We start from the raw sequence: 19789 nt of genomic DNA on the forward strand, positions 1-19789 counted from the left end.
TATTTGGGGATTATAGCTAGTTTATAGTTTCATTTTAAATGAATTTCCTCTTTCTTCGTTTTCATTTTGGTCGTTTTCAAGAAGGGGAAGTAAACATACCTTTTTTCCTTTCTTTTAAAATGCATTTACTACAATGTCAAAACAGTGTTCAAAATCGTACCTGGATTAAGTACCCATGCCAGAACCTTTTCCTGATTTGTATAAATTTCTGCATGAAGTGTGATTCTAGTCTGACACATTTGGTCACAGTGAGTTTTAAGTCCCAATGAATGGAGGAGAACGCCTCTAAGAACACACATGTGCTGGAAGTATAGAGCTGTCAGACTCGGAGGCAGTGTTAGGGACTGGTTTCTTTCACTAACCTTCTTACTAGCTTTTGTCTCTCACGGCACTTCTGTTCCTCTCTGCACATCTGCTCCTCAGTCTCCATGCAAACCATTTTCCTCTGCTGGCCCTTGGTTTCTGTTCTCTTCTAAGTTCAGCTTACAGAGCCGCTGGTCTCTCTCTAACCTACATGTGCCCTTTCTGCCTCAGCTCTTTACAGCTAGCAAGTGTACTCTCTTGCTGTTTCCTGTCATATTTCCAAGAAAAACAGATTGGCCCAGACCATCTTTTTGTGCCGCTTCTGGTTTGTTGTTCCTAGCCAAACTATAAATTGGCTATCTTGAATCAGGTGTCCAATGCTACTCCATCTGCTTCGGGATGTCAGAGAGGGAGAAGTAGGGCAGCAGGGCAACTGTAAGGAACCATAGATAGGACGGGTACCCTGGTAAGTGAGGGAGTAGGGTTGAGCTGAATGTATAGCCGATTCTCTCGTTCAGTATACCACTTTATTTTTAATAGACTGCATGAGGCAAATGGTGCAGATGGAATATTGTAGGAAACTAATATTTAAGTGTCAGAGTTGACTGGGAAATCTGCCCTATATGATGCCATTTTTGGTTGGCATTGTGACTTTAGTAGCATAGTGTAAGAGAAAGATCACTACTGGAAGACAGGAGTCTTAGCTTTTAGACCTGATTTTGCCAATTTCAGAATAATTTTTAAAAGGTCCATGGAGTAGAATAGTTTCTAAAGTACTGTCTAGCTGTAAAACCTTGTGACTCAAATTGTGCCCTACTAAGCTGGAAGGGTAATTTCCACAAATTCAGAAGTTCAGGTTAATGTAAAAAATTAGAAACAAGAATGATTGGACCCATACGTTAGAAAAAGATAAGGGAGTTTCATAGTGAGCCTAATTCTTCTCATTTGTACTTGTTTCATTTGAAATGGGATGGTCTTTATAAATTGATTGAAGTCAGTTATTATAGTTACAAAACTCCTTCCCCAACCTAACTTGGAATTAAGTAGTGTATTACTGTAAGAATAATACTGAAATTTGAAATGCTTTTTGTCTTTGCTGCTTTTTTAAAAAATAGAATTGGATAATCAGAATAATTGAGTAAAATGGGTTTCTTTTACTTTTTAGGATTTAAGTGCCCCGTATGCTCAAAATTTGTACCTTCAGATGAAATGGATTTGCATCTTGTGATGTGTTTAACAAAGCCAAGAATAACCTATAATGGTAAGTCCAGTGCTTTAAAATGCGATTTTAAATTAGAATTACCTTAGATTTTATGAATTTTATGTTTCAGGTAAAATTTAAAAGGCAAAGGGCAGATTTTTCAGTGTAGCCTTGGTACATTTTGAAATAGACTTGAAAAAAAATCATATAGTTCATTCCTGGCTTTTTTCAAAATTTCATAAATAGACAAATTTCAAAAGTCTACAAGAAATTTCAGGGATTTTTCAAATTTAATATTTGGTTTGAAATAGGAAGTAGGAATAGGAGTAGGAAGAGCACCAGTAAACAGTGAAGCCAATTGCAAGGTTGACTTCATTCAACAAATGTCTTTTTTTTCTTTAAAGATTTTATTTATTTGAGAGTGCATGATTTGGGGAAGGGGCAGAGGGTGGGGAAAGGGACAGGCAGACTCTGTGCTGAGCGTGGAGGCCCATGCTGGGAGATCATGACTCCCGCAAAACCAAGAGTTTGGTCACTTAACCCACGGAGCCACCCAGGCACCCCTCAATAAATGTCTTTTGAGAACCTGTGGAGTATGAGGTGTAGTGTTAGGAACTTGGGATACAGCAGTGAATAAAACAGATGGATCCTACAGCCGAGCATCAGCCAGAGATTAATCAATGTAGTAGCACTCAGTTAAGAATTTGAGATATCTCCCCGGATTACAAAAATGCTGGGGTGGGGAGTAGCTTATGTCGATATTATCGATATTGTGCGATTTATCGATATTTATTGGTATTTATCAATAAATATTTATCGATATTATCGACATAAACATTTTACCCTGACTAGCGTTTTTGCAAACTGATTTAGGAATCTCTCTGTAATAGAGTAGTGCTTTAGCCACACTGTCATAGTAGTGACAGTAGAACTTTTTTTCCCATTTATTTCCCAACGAATAAGTAAAAGGAGATTGTAGCAATTCCTTTGAATAGTAAATGTACCTGTTGATTAAATCCAAACCTTTCTGCATTGTGAAATTGAATTGAGTACTTTGCATAATATAATTGAAATTCAGTTACTTAAAAAATAAAAAAATACTCTCAGTCTCAAAATTTGAGGTAAAAGTGATGGGGCTTGTTTCTCATTTGTACTCCATTATCTTATTACTCTCCATAATTATTATGTTTATTGCAGGTGTCTTAAAAATAAAAACCCTTGAATGTTAAAGTCTAGCCTTGAACTTTGAAAGCACAGATGTTAATTCCTTGACTCTATATTTGCACATAACCTTAGTATTCTGTACATTTACTTATTGTGTGATATATATATATATATGCTGCAGTCTTTATGAATGTTGATATTTAGCAGTTTTTAATTTCCTGATTTAACTGGGCTCAAGTCAAAGTTTTTTTACTAGCTCACATATTTGGTGTCGTGAAGATACCTTCAGGAACCAATATGTAACCTTCTGCTTGGGGATAGTGTTCTTAAAAAGGAATCCACAGGCCCAAAATGGTGTCACTTAGGTCAAGGCACCAAGTCAGTAAACCAAGACTTATACCTAACCTAACTGCAGTTTCAGCCCCCCACCCCCACCCCAAAATGTAACCTTAAACCAGTCAACATGAGAATTTCCTGGTCAGCGCTAGGAAATCTGATAGATCTCTTCAGTTCCCCTTAGAAGGGTGACCTTGCCTAAAACAATGGATTCTTTGCTAATAATTTTCTTTTTTCCACCTCCTCTCTACCTTTAAAAACCTTTCCTTGTAGCCCTTTGGAGCTCCCCTTTACTTGCTAGACAGGATGCTGCATGAATTGATTAATAAAGCCAATTAGATCTTTAAAATTTACTCAGTTGAATTTTTGTTATTGAACACTGTAAACCAAGAATTTAGGTCTTAAATATTTAATAGTCTTCCAATTCAGTAGTAAACTTAATGAGAAAAGCAAATAAAGTTGCAAATATTTTTAAGAATGGCTACCTACTTTATGGTAGGTAGATCTGAAATGTTTTAATTTGTTAAATATATATTAACTATAAACATTCAAAACAAGCAGCCAAAACAGCTTCTTCATAAAAATTATATGTGGCTCTTGAAGTTTTAAAAATGAGATAGTGGCCAGCTGTGGTAAAAGGAGTTGTTTCGGTGGGCTGATTTAGGTTAGAGAGTGGTGGCTGATGGGCAGTATGCCTCCCCATTACAGTCTGGGAATTCTTACACCAGGCTGTTTTGAGGGCAGAACCCTGTAGCGAGGGGAAAAAATAATCGTTCTACCCTTCTGAGTTCTTGGCCGAGACCTCTAATAAAAGACAGATATTTAATAAGAGAAAAACAAACAAAAGTTCAACATGCTTAAGTCTTGTATACATGGGTGATACCCTGGGAGCAGGGAGCAAATCTCTGAGATGGTTTAGAATGTGGATTTAAATACCTTCTAGTGCTAAAGACAAAGAATGTGAGGGTGGGGTTGGGAGCAGCTAGTTATGGGAGGTTACCAGGAAAATCATGGTAAACAAGGGGTTTGTTATGCATATTTAAGTCTGGGTGCCTTCTCCACTGATAAGATTCTCTTGTAATATTCTCTTATGATTTAGAGTCAGCCTTTTCCTGGTGTTGAAAGGGAGACACTCTTACAAAGGAGATTTCCTTCATGAATGTAAATTTCCCTTACAAAAGGATAACGTTTACTGTGTTTTCAGAGCTTCTCCTGGGTCTGTTGTTTTTCATTCTCTTTAAAATAATCCTTATACCAAAGAGGCTTATTTTGTGGTAGTATATTTTCTTACGCTTCAGTCTCCCAAATTTCATCAATCATTACTATAAAGTTTAGAGCAAGTTGAGTCAGAGAATCTTCAGTCACCTGGGCTTCTTATATAACTTCATATTTGAATTCCTAAAAATCGATTCTATAGAAAGAGAGATGCATCAGAGAGATGGGGCCTCTAAATTGTGTTGATAGTCAGATGAGAATTTTATTCAGCATGGTGCTTATTTTACCTTTTACAACCTTTCCTAGACTAGCTAGAACTGAAATTTTGAAGTTTGTTTGTTAAATGTGTATTAATTTAACTGTGTAAATATTCACAGCAAGGAGATTAGTTGGGCATGTTTTTCAGGCTGGATATATTTATAGTCAAACAATTTTATTTTATTTTATTATGTTATGTTAATCACCTTACATTACATCATTAATTTTTGATGTAGTGTTCCATGATTCATTGTTTGCGTATAGTCAAACTCTAGAATAGGATGAATTTCAGAAATTTAAATATAAACTGGTGATTCGGAGTTTCAGATTTATACTCACAGAGATGTTGGTTTGGTTTCCAGACTAGCTCACAATGATTTTCGTGTTGTTGTTGTTTTTTTTCCTTTTAACATGTAATACTATATGCAAATACGCAAGTCTTGGTAACTGAAGAAGAAAATTGGCTAGGTGGAAGCGCTCAGGGTTGAGGCAGCTGGCTCGGCAGAGGTTCAGGTAGGAGGCCCAAGGCAGTCTGGCAGGGAATGATTCAGAATGATGTGAGTGGTTATCTACTGCAGGTGGTGTTTTGGCAGGATAGAAAAAAATTCATAGTGCCACAGTGAGTGTTCATCTATATGATTGCCCTTAAGTCAGGGACTGCCTGTTGCATGATCACTGAGTGTGCCGTGAGGGTTAAGAAAAAACACATGAGACATTTTACTGTGCAACTCAGAGTAAGTTTATTTAGCACGGGGACAGGACCCGCGGGCAGAAAGAGCTGCACTCTGCAGTGTTAAGCTGGTGGGCAGATGCTTAGTGCTCAAGGGGGAGGGGGCTTGCAGGGAGTATTAGATCATAAATGTTCTCTTAAAATTTCTGCTCATAAAACTACTTTCACAAGATTTCTCTGGTACTTATCATTCAGCTTGATATTAGCTCTGTGTGACATATACAAGCAGTCATGAGACCCTTTAAGAATGTAGCAACCAGTCCATATTTGATCCTTATCGGAACTATGCAGGCTGTAGACCAGCCTTCTGGGCTAAAGGTGAACATTTTTCTGCTTCTGTCTGTCATCACTGCCTATTTCATATACTTTACCCTTTTCTGTGTGCTTCATTGTTTAGTTTATGGACCTAATTGTTGTGTAGTCTGTGAACTTAATATAAATTTTATGGGCATAGAGTCTTTCTTCATTTCTTTGTTCCTCATTTTCTGAAGTGTTTCAGATCCAAAACCAAAAGATGAAATAAATATTGTTAGCAAATTCTTACTCTTCATTTTATTGGACTTTAAAGTTCACTAGATGATAGCTTGTTTTGTGTCCTGTAAATTTCAGTTTTTATTTTAGTTTGCAGGAGTGCAGTTGAGGGCAGTAAGGTTCGTATTTAAAGAAATCTTTGCTTCATCGGCAATTGGTACTATGTGTGTGCATGTGTACCTGGAGGACATGTGACTTAAGAGTTGTTTATTATACTTATCAGTGAATCAAAGCAGAGCTTTTCAGAATCATCAGGAATAAACCTGACTCTGTGGACAGAGTAAGATGTGACTATCACTCTGTCAAAGTAAACAAATTTGAAGAAAGATTGAGTCACTTGGAAGGGAACTCATTTTGTAATGGAAGTGAGGAAAAAGGCTCCCTCCTTCTGTGCAGTCTGCCAGAGAATGTAATGTACAGACTCACTCAAATGTTGAAGATAACATTGCACCAGGCAGTCAGACTTGGATTCCCGTGTGTACAAGCAGCCTTCTACTGGCCTGGCTTTCCATGTAAGAAAAAATGTACTTTTTCCTTCTATAGATACTGTGACTTTCCAGATGGTTGTGGTTCTCATTTTAAGTTATAAACTTGCTCTTTGCCTATGTACTGCATTTTCTTGGTTTTAAGACCCCCTCCACATGTTTTAATCTTCCTGGATACAGGATGCTTTCTGAACATGGCATATCTCTTATTAATTGAGGTTAAAAAAAATTTGCCAGCGATGAAGCAGGATTTTAAATAAGGAGGTAGTTATCATTGTCTGAGTTTGTGTAAACTTTGCCTTTTGTGGAGTTTCTGTTATATATGATTTGACATCTCTGTTCATTTATTTGCCTTGATGGTTACTGTGGTTGAGTTTTAACTTAAATGCGGATTCCTAATAGTTTTAAATGACTTCGTAAAGATTACATTATTATAGGACAGCATTGAAGTAAAGTCATTATTTCGCCCCATAAATTGTCAGGCAATGCAGTGAAATTGAAGGCAGTAGAAAGTATCAGATCCCTTGTACTGTATATTGAATTAAGAAATTTCAAAATAGATGATATCCTAGAAGAGGCTGGCAAAACAAAAGCACAACTGTTCTAAAACCCACATGGGATTCCTATAGAAAATACAGTCACCATTGATTAAAGGTGAATCTGAGATGAAAAATTAAAAATATACAAGGAGTGAGAGCAGATGTGATTAGAATTACCACCCCCAAGAACTTTAGAACTGTAGATTTATTTTTAAATCATTACAGTGGTAAAAGGATGAAAAGGAAATAAGTTAAAAAACAAACAAAAAAAAGACATGGTGAATAAGACAGAAATTGAACCCTTTAGACTTCTGTCATTGAAATTAAAATCACAACTATTAACAGCAAATTAGAGCCATAAGGAGAATTAGGTATAAGATGGGTCTGAGGAAATTAAGCAGAGTGTAACAACGGTGGAGAATATGAGAGAGGTGCATGGTATGGAGCCTGGGACAAGATAATCTACCATATATAAAATAATCTCAGAAAAAGAGATGGAGTTGACTTCTGGTTTCTAGCTCCACATGTAAGAAATTTGGAAGTAGCCACTCTGTCCTAACAACAAGTAAAAAGCTGAGCAGACTGAGAAACTAATAACTTTTCTTGAATTCATAAGAGATGGGAGGACACAGGACAAACTGCCCCCTCTCCCTTAGTGATTGTAGAGACCAGAGTCTCAGGTTTAGCAGAGACTTAAGAGTGGGAACCACTGCAGGAAACCAGTGCCAGGGTAGATAAACCTGAACTGTAATTGATGAGTTGCTGGGGGCTCAGTGCAGACAAGTCTGAGGGTTTAAAACTCCAGGGACACCTAGTCACACTGGGGCCCCCACAGTTTTGTAAGATTGTCCTCCAGGAGTTTGACCAGGTTCCCATTATAAATACGGGAAAAGAATCCCCTCCTGCTTCTGGTAAGGGGAGGGAGAGAGGGACCATTTTGAAATATACCAGAGGATTCTGTTCTTAACAGGGCCTGCTTCAGAGAAACTAGTTAACCAGAGCCTGACTGACCTGGGAGAAGGGAAATACTCAACTCCAGCCCAGTCTAGCCATCCTGGTCCACCTAGTGAGGGATGAAAAAACCTGAGAAATATTTATCAAGTTTACAGTCCAAAGGCATAGGCTCACTAAAAGACTGTGGGACTAAAGGTACGACGTATGTATGATGGGAGATGGAATTGGCAAGAGGCAATGTTTGAAGGGAAATGGTAGAGAACCTTCTAGAATTGTTGAAAGACAGGAATTCTCCAATTTTCAGGAGCATTATAATGCCAAGTAGTATAAATAAAAATAAAATCATACCTAGAGACACCATAAACCAAGTGCCAAATGAAAAGAGAAAAATGTTAAAGTAACCTGAAAAATATTTTACCTTGTTCCACTTGCGTTAGTATTTCTTTTCTTTCTTTCTTTTTTTTTTTTAAAGATTTTATTTATTTATTTGAGAGAGAGAGAATGAGAGATAGCACGAGAGGGAAGAGGGTCAGAGGGAGAGGCAGACTAGCAGGGAGCCTGGGACTCGATCCCGGGACTCCAGGATCATGACCTGAGCCAAAGGCAGTCGCTTAACCAACTGAGCCACCTGGGTGCCCGTGTTAGTATTTCTAAAATGCTTTTTGTTTTGTGTAGTAATTTAAAATTTAGTATGTGTTAACATTATAAAGGCAATGGATCAGGCATGGTCATACAAGAAACTTAAACACTTACAGTCTTACCCATTATATGCCATCATGAAAATTGTATGCCTATAAGACACTAAATTCAGTTTTACTGCCCTACTTTTAATACGTAACTGCTCAAAAACAGCACCAGTTTGCATTTAAAATATTAAAAAGAACAGCAGTACTTTGAACAAAGTACTAACTTTGAGTTCAGCTTGCTGAGTTCAAATCCTTATTTTACCACTTAATAGCTATGCCATCTTGGTCTTGGTTTTCTCTCCCAGAAATTTAGGGCTAGAAGTAGTGCCTCTAATAGATTTATTTTAAGAATCAAGTGAGAAATCATGCATAGTCTTTGTAGTAGTGAGTGCTAAGTAAACAAGACTTGTTCTTACTGAGATACTACCTTTGACTTGGAGTAGGTGCCTAATATGCTAACAAATCTGCAATTCCTTTGATATTTTAAAAGCCCGTAGTTATTTAATTCCAAATTAGATGTCTGAAGGTCTTGCACAGCAGTAATAGTTGTGTAAGATATGGAGAAGCAGGGGGCGGGGATTCGACTATCTGCTCTCACATGATGTGACAATTTAAAGCTGCAATTTAATTAAAAAAATACTTCCTGCTTTTTACGAGCAACTTGGTGGCCTACACGGCTAAAATCTGAAGTCTGAATTTGACAGGCAGATTGCTTAATCTTGTGGAATCCTAGATCCTTTCATCCTCCCTATTAATAGAAGTACTGTGGAAAGTACAGTGACTACACGTGGATAACTTTATCTGGAGATACATTCTTTATAGCATCCTTTCAAAGGAGATACGTAGAATAGAAGTTGAAGTAACATACATAGTTCCGTAGAATAGAAGTTGAAGTAAAATACATAGTTCAGTGAGAAGGAAGTTCTGACAGATTCTAAAGCATGAGGTAGGTTTCAGATTCCATTTCTGATTTCATTAATAAAATTTCAGGATGAGGACATTTCTTTATTTACCAATTCCTGATTTGTCTCATTTCGTAGATCTTTCATATCATTCATCAGTCTTGGCTCTTTTGTGCTCTCCTTATCCTTGCATCGCTTTCATAATGTTCATTTTTTTAAAAAAATCATTCTAACATTCAAAGTAAGCTTTCCTGATTTTAAGAAATCTGAAGAAACACAACAGAGACCCTAAAAAGACCAAGTGAACCGACAGTGTTTTGTCCTCAAAGGGAAAAAGGTTTTGTTCCCTGGTCACTGTTCTTGTTTTGGTTAAGATGTGTGGTATTGACAAAGTCTTATTTTCAAGGAAGTCTAATACGAATACAAATACAGTGCATTTCCAAAGTTCTCATTTTTTTTGTGTTTTCCCTCTATAAGAGCAAAGCTAGGGTTCACCCAATGTCTGTCAACAGTTTTGCCCTTTTACAAAATAATTTATATGTATAGAAAAGTGCATAGTAAAAGATGATCTATTTAGATAGACCTTGAAAGGATTAATAAGGTTTGGAGAAGAAAAGGAGGGCCTGTTGAGGAATAACAAGTAGGCCGGTTTGGGGCAAGGGAAAACAGTAAGAGAATCGAAGATGAGGCCTTATAAAGAAGTTTTTAAAATGAATTGTTTCGAACTTGGATCTTTCATATGCAAAAATGTTTGTAAAAATAATTTCTTTAAAGACCAGTTTAGAGAATGGTGTGGTACTTGATGTGGAAGTGGTTAGATGAAGCACTGGGAGGAGAAAGCCATGTCAGAGGCATTTCAAAGAGAAGATGAGTTGGGCTTAGTGAGTCTAGAAAGGGGAGGGGGAGGAGTGTTGGTTCCAAAGCTCCCCAGAGTTTCCCAGCTGTGATATGAAACTGCTCTGCTATGCATAGGGCGGGAAGAGACCAGGGAGAGGCCAGAGACCAAAGGAAGAGACAGACCCGTCCAAATTGGTAGATGACAGCTTTTTGTTTTTGTTTTTTTTATTTTTTGTTTTTTTTAAAGATTTTATTTATTTATTTGAGAGAGAGAGAGAGAAAGAGAGAGAGAGAGCACGAGAGGGAAGAGGGTCAGAGGGAGAAGCAGACTCCCCGCCAAGGAAGGAACCCGATGCGGGACTCGATCCCAGGACTCCAGGATCATGACCTGAGCCGAAGGCAGTCGCTTAACCAACTGAGCCACCCAGGTGCCCCAGTTTTTGTTTTTTTAATATTTACTTAAATAATCTCTCCACCCAAAGTGGGGCTCGAAATCACAACCATGAGATCAAAAGTCGCAAGCTCCTTCGACTGAGCCAGCCAACCAAGCCAGCTCTGGTTGGTGACAGTTTTTATAAGCAAGGGAATTTACATACGAGGCTTATCTTGGGCAGCAGCAATACTAGTAGATCCCTGCCTGCCAAATCTTAAGACTATATAGAGCCCTAACTAGGTTTAGTCGCATATATTGTCCAGATGTTCTCAATACCACATAACTGTCTCAAGGCTGTATCCTTGAGGCAGCTTCTGGGAGTGGGGAAAGGAAGCAGAAAGCACATTTTAAGGACAGAGGAAGGGGTGAGGAGCCTCCAGATTGCCAGGGTCCAGCTAGTGAGTCAGCCTGCAGTTATAATAAGCTTCTCCAACAAGGAGTCTCAGGTGACTCGAGGGTTAGAGGTAGAGTGACTCAGTTTGGGGTGAAGAGATAGTTAAGAGAGTACCTGGTTCCTCTAAACAAAATGCCAGGGATGTTGAATTTTTGCAAAATGTGAAAATTATGAAATGTGATTTCCCCCCCCCCCCGCCAAGGGAGGAGTAAGGATTTTGCAGAGAGTCACTGAATATTTTGTTGAGTTCAAGAAAGATTTTAGGGAGGACTATTAAAGAAATGCTTGTGAATAGTTTTTCAGTGACCATTTATTACTTGCATAACTTTTTTTTTTTTTAAATGCTTTTTCTCCCCCTCTTTAAGTCACAGTAGCCCTGATAATTCAGAATACTTCCCTGGATTTGCCTCTGAGATGGCCTTGAGTAGTATCTCCCCAGCCACTGAGTGGTTTGGTTTCAGGGAAGGCAATATTAGAGTGGCTCTGCATTGTGGGGGGATTGTATTTAACTCTTAACACTTTTAAGTGTATTAAGGTAATATAACAATAAAAGCCATAACGGATATATTCTAGATAGTCCTATTCCTTTGCCATCTAAATATTTATAAGATTTATGATTTGCTTGGTTTCTTCCATTTTCTGCTAGACTGATTTGGGATCTCCAGGCTTCTTGACCTCTCAGCACCTCCTAGATTATTGTTACTTGGGTGTCCTTTTACCTTAATCTCTTTAAACTGTACTCCTTAGCATTTATCTCAGTCTGAGATTTAGTATATATAAAGAAAGAGTTTTATAAAAAAATGTTCTTGTTATTTACTAGATAGCTACTCATTTCAGTTTTTAATCTGCTTGATTCAGGAGTTAGCTAGAAAAAAAAGGCTGCATTTCAAAAGATACATTTTGGGGGGAGGGATGTGTGTAATGAGAAGTCATTTTGATGTAGATATTAGATTTACTTTTTAAAAAAGTATATATATATATTTCTAAAAAGTTGAGTTTGGTTACATTATTGAAATAGTCTGTATCCTTGCTTATGTCTGACAGATTTAGGAAGGAGTTTGTTACGGTATCCCCTCTGGTTATAATTTTACCAATTTTTTTAAGTTTATTTATTTTATTTTTAAGATTTTTTATTATTTATTTGACGGAGGGAGGGAACACAAGGGGGGGGGGGGGGAGTGGGAGAGGGAGAAGCAGGCTTCCCGCTCAGCAAGGAGCCAGATGCAGGGCTCAATCCCAGGACCCTGGGACCATGAACTGAGGCAAAGGCAGATGCTTAACGACTGAGCCACCCAGGCGCCCCTAAAGTCTTTTAAATTTCTTTTGGTGATATTTGCCTTGCAGCACATTTTTTCCTGGCTTTATATATTTCATAGCTATGTTATTTGCCCAAATATTTGTGCTTTATTTTCCTTTTGCATTGAATGTTTTTATATTAAACGCTTCTCTCTTCTGCTTTACCTAATAGTTTGTTTTATCTGATATTATTTTGACTAATGCAAAAACTGAGGGGCCTGAGATTTTACCCTTCCTGCAAGCTGACAAGTTAGCCTGCCACAGTTCCATGGATTCTGGTAGAAACCAGAATCAAAGGACTTTTTAATGTTATTAATCATAACAATATCAGCATTTTCTTGTGCCCCTTCCTCCAGCCTCAATTCCCACAGGGTGATGTGAGAGGAGCCAGGTGGTATCTGCACACTCATTGAGTTGCACTGCAGAAAAGGAACCCTGAGCTTAGTTAGGGAACCTGAATGTTTTATGGTGGGAAGTAAGCAGGTCTGCCCTTGGCTCTGGAGAAGACACTGCCTCTGTCTTCCAGGGCTGTTTGCTTTATAAAAATCATTGAAAAGAGTCTAAGACATGCTGAAACATGAGAGACCTAGGGAGAATTGTCTCCCAATGATTTCTTTTTGTTTACATTCACCTGCTGTCTTTTTGCTCACCCCTTTCTTGTAATTGATTTTAATTTTGTGTTTGAAGAGGTAACATGTTTGCAGTGGTTCCAATGCAAAGAGACACAAAGGATATCCAGTGAAGTCTCCCTCTCACCTGTCCCTCAGTCACCCTTTCCAGAGGCAGGCAATGCTACCAGTTCTTGTGATCCTTCCAGAGATACTTACTGCATATGTAAAGGTTACACATAATCTGCCCCCCACACTTTTTACATGGTGATATCATGCTGTAGATGGTTCTGAACCTTAAGTTTTTTTCATAATATATCCTGGAAATTACTCCAAATGAGTTTCATTGTTCTTTACAATTACCTTATATTTTATAGGTGGGCGAGCCATAGGTGATTAACCAGTCCCTTGTTGATGGATGTTAAATTGTGCCTGGTGTTTTGTATCTGTATGAGTAGGTTTGTGGGACACAGTCCTGGAAGCCTTGCTTGGTCTGCGATGTATGCGAATTTGTTATTTCTGATAATACTTGGAGTTTTACCTTTAGTGTGGTGCTGGAGTGTATTTGCTAGTATTTCAGTTAGGATTTTTGCAAAACTAAGATTGGACTGGTTTGGGCGTAATCTTTTTTTGAGTCTTAGAATCATTGTTATGCTTGCTTCAGAAGAAATCATTTAGATTTCCTTTTTGTATGCTCTGCAGCTGTATAAATAGCATTCAGATTCTCTGAACTTCAAAGGTTTGGTGTAACTCCCTGCGGAAGTGTCTGGGCCTCATGCTTTTTGAGGATAACTCTAAGAGCTCTCTCCGATTTCTATAGAAATAATCTGTTTGGATTTCTGCCTTCAGTCTGCTTTGCTTCTTAAAAGTAAAGTAGAAAGTTACCTATTTCATTGCTGCATATTGTTAGCAAATTAGTCTCTTACGGTTTTTTATTTTCTGCCTAAATGTGATTGTTTTCCCAATTTTTTCTTAACTTATGTATCAGTGTTTACTTTCTTTCACCCTTTTTATTGTTGGCCTTAGATACCTTTGGGTCTATCATTTTTTTCCTGTTTTAGAATTAATTTCTTAGGCTTTTAAAAATATTTTTTATTTCTTCTGATTCCTTAGATGTGCTTTTCCTTGTCTGTTGTCTTGGGAGTATTAATTCGTTTTCTTTCATCCTTTCTTCTTTTCCTTCCTTCCTTTTTCAGCATAAATATGCAAGGGTATGAGTTTTTCTCTTATATTTTAGCTCTGCTCCATAGATTCTGATATATAGTATTTTATCACTATTACTTTCTTTTTGTTGTTTAGATATTTTATATTTAGGGGATCTCTTCTTTAGCTCAAAAGTTAAGGGAGAGTTTTTAAATTCCCAGATGTTAGGTGCCTTTTTCCTCCAGTTTTGCTATTTGTTTTCTAGTTTTACCGTATTATGATTGGAGGATGCTATCTGTACTATTTTTGTATTTTTAATTTACTAAGTTTTTTCTTTGTGGTTTAACATGTCATTTTTGGCAAACGTTCCATATTCATGTTCAATTTAAGGTCTTCTATATCCATCTTGTTTTATTTGATCTGTCATGGACTGAGGTGAATTAAAGTTTCCTACTGCTGACGTTTCTATTTTTATTTGTATTGCTTGTACTTTTTTGCTTTATAGAATGTTGCTATGATTTTGTTATTCATAATCATTATAACTTAGGTGCAAATTGCATCTTTTAGTATTTAAAGGGTTCTGTGTCTCCTTTAATGCTTTTTGCACTGTGACCTTGTCTGATATTAAGAGTGTAATTCTTTCTCTCTTTTTTTTTTGTTTGTATTTTCCTGATAAGTGTTTTCTTTGTATTTCCATCTTTCATCTTTTTGTTTCAGATATACTTCTTGTGTACAATACAGGGTTAATTTTATTTGGAATCCAATCTAGTCTTTTTTTTTTTTTTTTTTACTGTGTTGTATTAGCCCATTTACATTTAGTGATACAGCTAGTTTTAATTCTGTCATTTTATATTATACTTCCTGTTTTTATAGCTTTTTAAAAACATTTCACCAAGTAGCCAGTTTTTCTTTGCTCCATATTTCTTCTTTTAGTTAGGAAGAACTGTATTTCTTTTTTAGAGATTAATTTCATAAGTGTGACTATAACTATATAATCTTGATGCTCATATTTTTACACGCTGTTAATTTCTATGAGCAGTGATGAAATACGAAATGATGAATGAAATGATAAAAATTTTTCCTTTTTTTTTTTTTTTTTAAGATTTTATTAGAATGAGCAGGGGGTGGAACATAGGGAGAGGAAGAAATAGACTCCCCACTGAGTGGGGAGCCCCATGTGGGGCTTGATTCCAGGACCCTGAGATCAAGACCTGAGCCAAAGTCAAATGCCTAAAACAACTGAGCCACTCAGGCGCCCCAATTCCTTTCCTTCTTCTATATCCTGATTTTGGTTATTGCATTATCTCTTGTTTACTTTTTAAGAGTATTAAATATATTTACACTTCTGTTATTTGCTTTGTCAGCTTTAAATGATACTTAAATTATTAAAGATAATAATTAGCTCTTTTGCCCTTAATTTAGGTTTTCAGTTTATACAATCCCTAATCATAATTCCCATGTTTATTTTGATCTTAGAGTTAAGTAGATTTAATTCTCACTGCCGGTCCTTTTGCTTTGGTTTTCTAGGCATCTCTTGATTAGCTGAAGTTCATCCTCATGTAAATCTTTTGAGAAGGGTTCATGGGAAATAATTTTCTAGACTTCTTGTTTAGGTGTGAAATCTTTGGGTTACACTTACTTTCCTGGAGGGTATTATAAACATTCTTCCAATCTTGTAGTGTTAAAATGCTACTGTGAAGGAGTCTGACACCAGTAGGATATTTTGGAAATAGATTTGGGTTTTCATGGCTAGGTTTTTTTTTCTAGGACTCAGTGTCCCCTTCAAATATGCAGCTTTAGTTGTATTTTCATTTCTGTAATGTTTTCTGGAATTTTATTTTAAGTAATCTCAGCAACCAACGTGGGGCTCAAACTCATGACCCCGAGATCAAGAGTCAAATGCTTTTCCAACTGAGCCAACCAGGCACCCCTTGAATTTTATTTTTGACTATAGATAAGCCGTTGGATCTCTCTTGTTTTCAATAGATACCATTTTTTTCTTTGTTTTTAACATTTTCTTCATTTCCAATTTATTTTTCTTGTTTCTGACTCCTTTTGTCCCTGTGATTTCAGGAATGTCTGCTCTTTCTTATGCATCTAGATTCACCTTCATTTTGTAAATCCTTTTTCCTTCTCTTTTTCATCTTCACTCCTGAGCTGTTACATCTTTGCATGTGCTCTAGGATAGTTGCTTCCCTGTGTTGCCCTGAGTTGTTTGTTTGTTTGAATTCATGGCAAATAAGTTGATTTGTTGAGACTGAATAGTAGATTACACTATTCGATTTAATATTTTAAAGCTGACAAATTTGGAATTATTCTGTCACTTATTTTTTATTTTATTTGTTCTTGTCCAGCTTCTCTGGATTGATCAAGTTGCTTTCCCTTCCCTCTAAATTAATCCACAACTTTACTATGCATCTTGATATTCCTGGTTGATTACCTTACTTTAATGTGTATCTTTAAACATATTTTTCTGTCATATTCTATCAAAATTAAGGTTTTTTTGTTTTGTTTTGTTTTTTGTGCTCTTTCCCTCACCTCCTCCCCTACTATCTGCAATTCCTGGATGTTAGGAAACAGAGTTTGCATTCTACATCATTAAGTTTGCATTGGTGAAATACTGTTTTCATTTCAAAAACCTATGGTTATAATACAGTTTCAGTCACAGTATTATCTATTTACATTTCACTTACACATGTTTAATTGCTCACTGCGGTTTTTTATACTCTTTATTTTTGTGTATATTGAGATTTTTGTTCTTCTAATTTTCTTTTCTTAGAAGCATTTCCATGAATTATTTCCTTAGACAACCTTTCATAGATTATATACTTAATGAGCTGTTGCATGCACAAATGTTTTTGGTTTGCCTTCATATAGAATACAGGATATTGTTATTTCAGGGTTTTTTTTTTTAAGTCTATAAAATTGCTCTATTCTCTAACTACTAGTATTATAGATGAGAAGTCTGGCTAGGTCTCACTATTTTTCATTGTAAGTTACCTGTTCTTTACATTTGAAAGCGTACAGGTCGATTTTGTGCTTTGAAGGTTGGAAATTCAATTTTTTTCCCAGAATGTGTCTGTTTTAGTGTTTTTCTACCCTACTCCCATCTCTCTAATTAATCCTGCATAAAGCTTCATGAGCCCTTTCAGTTTAAAAAGTCTTTAGTCAGCTCAAGGATTATTTTCTTCTAGTATTTCTTTCTGTGTTCTTTTTTCTCTTTCTGTAATTTCTTTAATTTCAATATTAGAACTGGATTTGTCCTCTGTGTCTGTTTTCATTCATGATTTTGGGTTTTTGTTTTTTGGGTTTTTTTGGAGTTACTTACATGACATTATTCTAGATTACTAATTTAGTTTTCTGCAATGACCTTTCTTTTATCCTTTCTCTGAAATATTAAAAAATTATAGGTTGTGGTTCTCGGAAGTTCTGCTTTATAAAGTTGTCGCACCTTCCTCGTTCCTCCATCCCTTCCTGGCTTTCTTTCTGCCATTTATTCTTTCTGACACTGCAGTAGGCATCGATTTCAATTCTTTATCTTGCTTTACCTTCGTTCACTTTGCTGTGTGTACTTAGCTCATGACCTTTCTCTGTTACGTAATGTCAGCAGTTGTAGAATCTCTCGACATACATGTAGATCATAGTGTTATTTCTTTCTCTGATAGAAGAAGAGCCTAGTGATCATTAACTTGGCCACACACTAAACCCTGTTTGTTTGAAGGTGTTAGGAAAGAAGTTTCCCTCCTCTTGGGTGCAGGGAGAGTTCTGTTGTCAGCCCAGTTTGGTGCTTTTTTTGGTTTCTCAGTGTCGAAGCAGCCTTGTTCCTTGTCCCCAGGAGAGTCACTCAGATACTGCTGACTGGCTGGGAAACTTGAGGATTGGTAGACTTTGAGCAGGCCCATTGAAAAGAAAGAAACCTTACAAATGAATGTATTTTCTCTGTCCTTAGAATATTTGTTAAAAACCCTTTTCATACTTGCTTTTTTTTGATTTTCATATGCTTTCATTACCTAAATCTTGATTTAGATTCTCCAGGATCCAGCAGTTGGTCACCATTATTCTAGTAATTTAGTAGCCAGAGTGAAAGGGGATCAAGAAAGAAGGCTCGGTTGCCATTGTTTCATGGCTCTTACTGTCAGAGCTACTGCTTCACACTTTGCTTTATCATTTCAGGACTGGACATTTTAAATAGCTTTCCTGTGCGTACATACTTTTAATACTTTACCTATCCATACTAATCAACCTAAAAGTATTTGTTGGCAAACTCAGTATATGTCCAGTGCTTTCTGGTCGATTGGCTGATAACCTCGTGGGTAAAGAAGTCAGTACACTTAAAAAATAGTTCTGAGCTCATCTGAGTCATCAGACTGCAAAGTGCCCAGGCCACTGAAACAGCAGTCCCCGGCCTTGGGGCATTTTCTCTGTTCGTTGGCTGTTTCTTTGTCACTTGGTGTTTTCTCTGGTCTTCTGAGATCTTTTGCTTCATTAATTGTTCAAAAAATATTTTATTCAAGTACTTACTGTGTGCAAAACACTATGCTGCATGCTAGAGGAAGCAGAGCATACAAGGTTCCCTGCCCTCCTGGAATTTACTGTCTTTATTACAGAGATTGCAGAGTATTGACTACATCTGACTACATTCTCTTAATTGGCTTACACAGTATCAAAATGGGTTTTTGTCAGTATTTTGAAAAATGAGAAATTTCACCTAAAAATCTAAATTTGCAGCTGCTTTAAATATATAGTATTTGGCCACACTGGGCCCTCATTCCTACATGGCATTCTGCCCCTTTAGATAGGACTGTGTGCATCGGTTTTTCACAGTTAACCTCTTCACCCTTAAAACCAAGGCCAAAATTCGGTTGGCATTCATCGTCACAACTGTGCTGTTCTTTTCTCTTACAAAATGATTAAGATGAGTTGCTCCTTGAATGTTTTCTGGCTATCCTCCTTCAGGCATTTGAGTTTGTGACCTTTGTATGATACTTATTAGCCTACTAATTATCTTACAGCCTCAGCAGAAAGCAGAAGGGAAAGACATCATGCTTCAGCTTCAGTCAACAAGAGCAGTAGACATATAATTGTAATACTCCTTCTCAGATTCATTCTAACAAAGTGATAGAATCCTAGTTCCATAAATCTGATAATTCTGACATAATATGTATTTTTGCATGTTGTAATACTATTTGAGTTGACATTTTTCAGTTTACTTCAATAATACTGTAGTAAAATTTTGTTTATATTCAGCTGATAACTTAGTTCAAACCTTTTAGGTGTTTTCACATTTATTAGCTCTTTTGTTTTTAATCGTCAATATTGAAGACCATATGAGATGTAGGTATTATGACCTGCAGTTTATTTGAAGAAAAACGAGGCTCAAAGAGGTTTGCACATTGTCCAAAGTCCAAGCCTGTTCTTTTTTCCATGAGACCGCCTTCTCCCGTTTGTACTATCTCATTAGATCTTCACAACAATCTTAAGAGACAGGTGGAGCAGGTTTCATCATTTCTTTCGATTGGAGAAAACAAACTCCGAGGAAGAGTCCTTTTTTGCCCGTGATGCCATAGCTAATCTTCAGAACATGTCTGCTGCTTGCCAGCCACAGTGCTAGACATTTCACAGGTCTTCCTTCATCCTTCCCGCTCCCCTATGACATAGGTATTGTTACTCTCATTATATTCCTAAATAAGTTGAAGAGTTGGAATTTGAATCTAGAGCTGTGTGTAAGTAACACTTTTTTTTTTTTTTTTTTTTTTATCCTATTAACAGGTTGC

General features: G+C 36.8%; 1 protein-coding gene across 2 annotated transcripts in view; it reads left to right on the top strand.

The window, feature by feature from the left end:
* ZNRF2 (zinc and ring finger 2) overlaps window positions 1-19789 on the top strand; it is a 111839-nt gene that overhangs the window by 56305 nt on the left and 35745 nt on the right. For both annotated transcript variants that reach the window (XM_025873093.2, XM_073899018.1), the window contains exon 2: window positions 1469-1564. In XM_025873093.2, coding sequence (XP_025728878.1) covers window positions 1469-1564 — 96 coding nt within the window. The remainder of the gene's footprint in view (window positions 1-1468; window positions 1565-19789) is intronic.

Source organism: Callorhinus ursinus, unplaced genomic scaffold (assembly GCF_003265705.2).
Source record: "Callorhinus ursinus isolate GAN/ISIS: 27379988/994484 unplaced genomic scaffold, GSC_fseal_2.0 scaffold12, whole genome shotgun sequence".
NCBI classification, from domain to species: domain Eukaryota; kingdom Metazoa; phylum Chordata; class Mammalia; order Carnivora; family Otariidae; genus Callorhinus; species Callorhinus ursinus.